An 8,507-nucleotide genomic window follows, 5' to 3' on the forward strand; every position below is an offset into this window, starting at 1 on the left:
GTAGCATTTAATTTACAGTCCCTTGGTATATGGTATACAAGGACTGGCAAGTAATTTAAATATGCCAATTTGGTATGGGCCAATCTAACATGTGCAAGGAGAGAGAACAAGCACTTTAGCACTGGATAACAGTCCGGATGCCAATAAAAACAAATTCAGGAAAAACAACTGGAGGGAAAAGCCAAAAGGTTGGGAGGTGGCCCTAAGGAGACAGCAAGGTCAAACACAACCCAATCCAACCTAAAGCTAGGAGATAACTTATCAATACCTTGATGGACTTCTCTGCTTAAGTGATAGAACATGGACACTGGCCCTACACTGCTGAGGCCTGTGACAGCTGTGTACGCCTCTGAATTCAGTTGGATCCATCTGCCTACACTCTCCTAAGCCACTGAACTAACCCATGGAGAACTCTTCTACTCACTTGTGGATCCAAACTTCAACTTGCTCACAGGTGCATTTCAGTAGGCGGAGAGTATCACAGTGGTGAAGGGAGGGGACGGCCCTGAGGTGACGTGTAAAAACACGGCCTGTGGAGCATATTAAGTTGGGGAAATAATTCCCCTTCAATCCAGAGGGCCTCCGGGAGGCCAACTAGCCCACCAGGTGCTTCCAGTAAGCGCCACTGTGCTGAATTACAGCGAGGTGGTCCAGGCCGTGCCCCTTTTTTCACCTCTCTGCAATGCAGCTCTGTGGCACTTACTGGGCTAGTGGGCTAATTGGACCCTAGGGACACTCAGGACTCAAGGGGACTTAATCTCACCACTTAATACGGCCATAGGGCAAGTTTACATAGTGGTGAAGGGAGGGGACGGGGCCTAAGGTGACGTGTGCAAACACGCCCTGTGGCCCATTTTATGATAGGGAATTAAGTCCCCTTTAATCCTGAGAGTCCCTGGGTCCAACTAGACCACCATGTACCTCCAGTAAGCACCACAGAGCTGCGTTGCAGAGAGGTGTTCCGAGGCCATGCCACATTTTACACTTCTCTGCAATGCAACTCTGTGGCACTTACTGGACATACCTGGTGGGTTAGTTGGCCGCCAGGGACCCTCAGGATTCAAGGGGATGTTTTCCCCCCACCTTAAAACACCCACAAGGCGTGTTTGCACACATATCACCTCAGGCCCGCCCCCTCCCTTTACCAGTGTGCAAACGTGCCCCATGGCGCGTTTTAAGAGGTAGTTTTAATCCCCCTTCCTTGTTATCTACTAGGGTCTTACAGAGGAGGTCATGCTAATCACAGGGGTACCCCAACGCATAGTGTTCCCTAGTGTATGTAGGTGTTTTCACTGTATTCTAAGTGTCTTTTAGCATACCACTGGCTCTAGGCCTGATTATTCAAAGGCAGTTAACACCAGTACCCATCTGAAAAAGTTTTGGGCACAGGATGATTTTGTAACAAGCCCTCTTTCTGCTCTTCTGTTGGTTTTTTCTGCACATGTCTTGCTTCTTCCTGCACTTTTCTTTGTCTTTGAGGACTTTGTTGCTTCTTTCTGTATTTCTTTGGCTTCTTTCTGTGCGTTTTTTCTTCTTTCTTCACATGTCCTACCTCTGTAGGCATAGTGAAAAACTAGCATTTAAAAAACCTTGGAAATTCACTGAAAAAAACATAGGTTTCAGGGGCGTTATAGTTAGTTGGACATTTCACTCGTACAAAACCATAGAAATTCCCCAATTATAGTTAGTACATCTAACTATAACTTGTGCGCCCGCAATGCACTGCTGATGACGTCACATATTACATCACTCATGACATGGTCAGTGACATCACTCACGACATCACTGATGACATCTCAAATGACATCACTGATGATATCACTGATGACAATAACCTGTTATTAACCCATAGACTTCATCAGGGCTAAACCAAACACAAAGCACTTTACAACATGTAACACCCAACATTAGTAAGTATCATACAGCAAATCCCTCAGCCATATTGTCTTAACCATAAGCAAACATACATTTGATTAAACAGCAGAGAACTGTCATAAATTCAACCAAAAGAGAGGCACATGTCTTATTAAATACCAATCTTAAGGGGGGCAAGGTTCTTACTAATATTGGGTGTTACATGTTGTAATGTAATTGCTTTGTGTTTGTTTTAGCCCTGCTAAAGTCTATGGCTTAATGCCGCATAGACGAAACACGTGTTGGCATATTTTGTGGCTTGGACAACATATATTAAGAAGAATGACAAATGGATATAGAATCATGGAATATAACAAGAAGAAAGAAATAAGTACTAAGAGTCAAATGTTTATATGTGCTTTCACTTTAGTGTTTTTGCTCAGGCTGTCAACTGTTAAATGTGTATTATATGTGGACTTTGCTCTACATCTTTACAACGTGAGGTGGTTGTTGTATGTTAGAATTGAAGCATTCACACTTGTTGGAATATTTGGTCCGTAGAAATGTGTCCATTACCTGCACAGGATATCCCCTACCACCTATCTTTGTGAAGTTGAATGAATAAACAATTGGTGTTCAATCATGATCTAATTTAACCTGTTTTCAATTTTTGTGATTTTTAACTTTTATTTTCTACTTATAATATGATGTAATCTTGGTTCTATGAATATTTTACATTGGTGCAAACTTTTTAATCTGACCATGATGTGATGGCCCCTGTGTCAGTAATTGGAACCCTGGTTTTTGGATAAGGGCACATTATTATGCAGCTTGCTTACATGAAATGATATTGTAAGGCACGTGCACTTTTCATCATACACCACAATAGAGGGCCAGAGGGCTTGAGCTCGTGCCTATGTGGAACACTTTGTGCTTTTTACTTGTTGTTACTGCTATTGTAATGCATATGTATTATACACGCACTTTATTGAGCCTTGTATTGGCAGGCCAATCCCAGGTCATTGGATTTGGGCATGTGTCAATATAGACTGGTTTAATGGAATATTAATGAGACGCACATGCACTTTTGTGAGCAATTCTGGCTGTGTCCTCATGGACTGATTTCTCTTTTTATTATTCTTTCTTTTAATTAAATGTATTGCACATGCACTTTTATGGTCAAAACGACTGAAATAAAGTTTTCTTGATGAAGATATTAGAAATGTAATTTAAAAATGGTTACATCACTTAAAATTAGAAACTCTATTTTGAAAAATTAACATTCATATAAACAATAGTAACATCTAAAATTAATATATCATCTAAAACCCATTGAAATAATTAAAAAATATTATTATTAACCTCCACATTATTAAAAATGATATTAAATATATTAGTATTATTTAAAACTATATCACTTATATCAACAAATGATTTTCTTTCAAAGATATTTGTGCATCAGGATATTTGTGTCTCATAATATTGACTCTCGGATATTTCTCTCTCCTGATATTTTTAACTCTACATTTTGTCCAAACACCTCTACAACGGAGGACCCTGACAGCAAAAAAGCCCTTACCTACAGATCATAATAGCTCAATTTGCCCAAGCAAGCTAAATTAAAAACTCAATAACTCAAATTGCAGACCTTAGTTAAGCCCAGGAAACTAACAGTACCATTTAGTCAAGAAATTGGAAAATGTTGCTCTATACAAAAACACCTAACATTGCAATGCATTGCATAAGATAACATAACAAAACATAATATGGATTCGATGTTCCGGTTTATAACATAGCCAAAATTCTGAACTCTAAAACTGCAATACAGGTCAAAAGCCTTCTCCAATATGGAAGTCTCATAGATTTTTCTCCTCTACGGCCCTCATTATGAAAAGTTTGGAGTTTCCCGAACCTTGTGCAAATCTTTTTTTGTGCAGCAGTTGGAATTCTAAATCGTGCAGTATTTACCACCCCCTGTAACTACTGGGTGCAATAAAAACCTCCCCTTTATAACTTAATAAACTTTCAGCAGGTCAAACACACCAGAATTTAAAAAGGTGGAAGTGTACTATAATTACTGTAACAAGCAGATTTTGGTGCAGTATCACCGAAATACGCATCTTGATGTCAGACTTTTATCGGATGAAATAATTATCGCACCTCACTTGGGCCACTTGTAATCAGGCCCTGCTTCTGTAGAACTTTCATAATATGGAAACATTCAGCATATTCTAACACAGTATTGTCGATGCATAAACTCTAATTTCTTTTTCAGATTCTTCCAACTGTTGGCCGTGTCCACCCAACTTTTGGCCCAGTGCGAGAAGAAATGAGTGTGTTCCGAAGAGAATAGAATTTCTGTCCTATCGAGAGGTCTTGGGAGGGCTTCTGGCTGCTTTTGGAATGCTTTGTTTCTTTTTGACTCTGCTAATCCTATACTTATTCTACAAATACCGGGATTCTGCAATTGTCAAGGCAAATAACCGTGAACTCACCTATCTTCTTCTAGGGACTCTTGCACTGAGCTTTCTCTGCCCTTTGCTTTTTATCGGTGAACCTCAGAAAGTACCCTGCCTACTTCGCCAACCTGCCTTTGGCATCACCTTTGTTCTCTGCATCTCTTGTGTTTTAGCCAAAACCATCATGGTAGTCATTGCCTTCAGTGCCACAAAGCCCGGCAGTAATATGAGGCGGTGGCTGGGTCCACGAGTTCCTATGGTTATAGTCTTTACCTCCACATTTCTTCAAGTGCTCATTTGTGCTGCCTGGCTCATGTCTTGCCCTCCATTCCCAGAAAGGGACATGAAACTGAAGACTGGGACTATCTCTTTGGTGTGCAATGAATGTTCAGAGACTGCACTCTGGTGCATGCTGGGATACATGGGGCTCTTGGCTGGTGTTAGCTTCCTGGTTGCCTTCCTAGCACGGAAGCTGCCTGACAGTTTCAACGAGGCCAAGTGGATCACATTTAGCATGCTGGTGTTTATTAGTGTGTGGACGTCCTTTGTTCCAGGCTATCTGAGCACACAAGGGAAATACATGGTGGCTGTGGAGGCCCTTAGTATTATCTCTTCCAGTGCAGGAATCGGTGTGTGTATTTTTATCCCAAAGTGTTACATCATCTTACTGAGACCAGACCTAAACACAAGAGAACATCTGTTGTCCAAAAAGAGTAACAATAACATAAAGTGATGGCTGTCTTAGCACATTGTTAAACATTCAAGAAACAGCAATGACAAACTCAATGTTTAGATACAGTAGATAGTTTAATTTGGCTTGTTGATTTTAGCTTTAAAACATTTTAGTGCAATTCATACCATGAGCTCTGTCGAAATATATTGAACTACTGACTGCAATAAATCTCAAAAGTAATAGATGTGTTGAACGGCAGATAAGATTCATCCTAATCTATGTTCATTCACAGAAAAGAGATGCAGATGATTGAAAGGGTCAGGTGAGTAAAATGTCAGCCTCCCCACCCCCTCTGCCCGAAGCTGTGTTTTATGGCCAGGTAAAAGGTCTGTGTTGGTCTTGGGGCAGATGTAGATGAGTGATGTCACAGCCTCAGGAGGCAGTCTGGGGCTCATCTATGGTTGCTGCATTCTCAGGGCCTCTTCTTCTGACCTAGAGAACTTACTGCATGTGGAGGCTGGGAGCAGGTAAAATGAAAAGGGGGCTGGAAACTGGAATTATGATGGGAGCTTTGTCAGCTCTCCCAGTGATATTTGCAGAGGACAGACAGGTACCTAGCTGCACCACTACTCCTAGCTCCTGCCCTCACCAGTAACGTCCTGCATATTATAATGTGGATTCCAAAAACATGGCAACTCTTAAAAAAAAAAAAAACTAGCCTGAATAACCCGAATTGATAATTGATATTGAATTTATGTTGATATCTCTATTTTAACCATTCATTTTCAGGAAAATCATTCCACAAAAAGTTCAAAATCTTACCTTGTTTGTGCCACATTGATCATCCAAGATAGACTCTCATGTTTGCACTTCTAATTCGTCCTCAAGATAAAAACAAATTATTGCTCACCCCAGCAGCCATGAATGGCTGTTAGTTACCCTTACCTCAATAATGGGCTCAGGCCACAGGGAAGGGCTCAGAAAGGCTCATAATAAGAGGAGGGCAGTTAACAGCCATAATTGTTCTGCAGGTGTGAATTCAGGACAAACAGTTCCTCTGTCCCACTGCAACATAACAGCCCTAGCTTTTTTTTATCAGAAGCTGTCCTATCTGCCATGCGGTGCCGGTTTTGCCTCCACCTTATTTAATGTGGAATGTAAGCCCAAATGCTTAATGTGTCAGTTATTCTACTAGTCAGTGGTTGTTAGGAGTTCCATTCCTCTTAAGTGAAATAAGGGGTGGTGCTGGCAGAGCACAACAGAGATACCAGATTATGATAAAAGAAAGTTGTGATGCTGCAGTGGAACAGAGGATCCATTGTCTCCAGAATTTCACAAAGTAAGTGAGGTGATGAAAGGCGGAGGAGAAAACTGGTCGCCATGGACTGTTCCATGAATAGGCCTACAAGGTTAACTATAGCCCACAAAGGAAGCAATCTGATTGGATGTCCAGTTCCTAACATTATATGCAGAGTGCTAATATGTGTTATTGTTCCTTTGACTTTCTGCCATTGCTGATACTAAACCACTGACTATTTGGCTCCAGTGTTCTTTTAGTTGCATACTTGTTACTACCTTGTCCACTCAGTCTGCCTCCCCTTCCCACACCTTGGACAATTTTCATCTGATGGTTCTTTTTATGACACTTTTTAATTCTGATAATGTAGAAATTAAATAGTGTCTCATAGTGTTCTTGATATTTTACAAATGTAAAGTGTCATAGATTGTTAAACCCATTCATTATGACCATGTTTCAACCCATCTTCTTAAATCCTAAGGCAGATTGGCCAAATAAATCATGAGAATCTGTAATACTTCAAATATGTTGGCCCAAGTATACGGTGTACAGTGACTCATGATTATCAGACTGCTGAAACTGTTTTGTTGTAGTGAAGCAGTAAATTAATTGCAGACATCGGAGGAATAGTCGATTGGGTATCAAATATTCTGCCTGCATTCTTACTCAATGGTCATCATGCAGAGCTATTCCACATGGCATCATCATTATTCTAGGAGATAAGGAGAAGGTCAGGATTATCCCAGCTCGGCAAACCCCCTTATATTTTCAGTACCTGTGAGAATATAACTAAATTGCTTCATGACCTACTTGAATCCATCAAAACCTTACACCCACTGTAAAAAAAATAGTTTTCAATTGGAAACCCTGTGATGTACCCCGGTGGTGAGTAGGAAAAGTATTTTAGAGTTGCAAAGGGGGTTTTGTGACTCACAAGGTTGTGAAAGTGTTATTCCTTCGTAATTGCAATCTGCATTGAAATGAATCAATGATTATGACTGCAAGTTAGGGTGGTATCTGATTTGTAAACGGGAAGCTCTCAAATAACCTACTGCCTTATTAACATTCATGATGCAGGATATTTTAGAACCTTTTGCAAATGGTCAATGTGTGATGCAACTCTGTACTTTAGTAACTTTATAAAAAAAAGCTCAAGTGGTTTTCAATCAGTTATTGAGATTTTGCTTTGCAAAAAGTATTGGATCAGAGCATTTGACTATGTTAAATTCTTTATCATGTTACCTACAATAGCTGTAAAAAGTTGGACAAGGGTGAAAGCTCAGTGCCCTTGTAAGCATGTGACTTCTAGGAATGTAACAACTCACTTAGGTCTTTTCTGATTTTAAATAAAATCAATCAACATCGAATTTCATCTATTTAAGCATGGTGCCCAGACACATATACGAAGAATTGCAAATAGGAAGAGAAGCTATGGGGCAAATGTAAAAACGATATTTTTATCTGCAAATTGTCTGAATCACTATTTACGAATTGAAATGCCCCTTTCGGTATGGATGAAAGGTAATTTGGCTTGTCCAAATTGCAAGTCCTTCCGTTTTGAAATTGCTATTTTTACCATTCCAAATAAGGAATCGCAAATTGGTATTTACAAACTTGAGAACCACAATTTGTATGAATGAAGCATTTCCTAACTGCGACAAGTCTCAAAATACAGGGCCATATGTATCAAGCCGTTTTTAAATCGCAAAGGCCGAAATTCGCAGAATTTCGGCCTTTGCGACTCGCAAACGGCCGTTTTGCATGTTTTGGAATGTATGAAACATTCCTAAAATAAGGAATTGCAAACTTGTGCGATTCCTTATTTTTCCATAGCATTTAGGAAATCGCAAATTTGCGATTCCTTAAATGCTATGTATGTAGCAATTTTGGCTTGCAAATTTTGTTTAGGAATTCGCAAATTACCACCAACTTTTAGTTGATGGTAACTTGCGAATTCTTCCAGAAATGCACAATTTGGCATTTTTAAAGGTGGCATGTGATGCACACACATTCCCATAGGGCATGTATGTGCGCCATTTTCACACACATGTTCTTTACAGGGGTGCAGCAAGGTGTCTTTGAGACACCCCTGCACCCTTGCAATAATTCTCAAATTGCGATTAGCAAATTGCGAATTCGCAATTTGAGAATTATTTTGCATTCATTCCTATGGGCCTCCTGGCCCATAGGAATGCATTGGAAATTATTCCTTAATTGCGAATTC

The 8,507-nt window shown here is 40.1% G+C and overlaps 1 protein-coding gene across 1 annotated transcript in view; it reads left to right on the top strand.

Moving 5' to 3' along the window:
• The window catches only part of LOC144797963 (vomeronasal type-2 receptor 1-like), an 88,982-nt gene extending 83,936 nt beyond the window's left edge, over positions 1-5,046 (top strand). The window contains exon 7 of the mRNA XM_078668769.1: positions 4,130-5,046. Coding sequence (XP_078524895.1) covers positions 4,130-5,046 — 917 coding nt within the window. The remainder of the gene's footprint in view (positions 1-4,129) is intronic.
• The last annotated feature ends 3,461 nt before the right edge of the window (positions 5,047-8,507 follow it).

Source organism: Lissotriton helveticus, chromosome 12, assembly GCF_964261635.1.
Source record: "Lissotriton helveticus chromosome 12, aLisHel1.1, whole genome shotgun sequence".
NCBI classification, from domain to species: domain Eukaryota; kingdom Metazoa; phylum Chordata; class Amphibia; order Caudata; family Salamandridae; genus Lissotriton; species Lissotriton helveticus.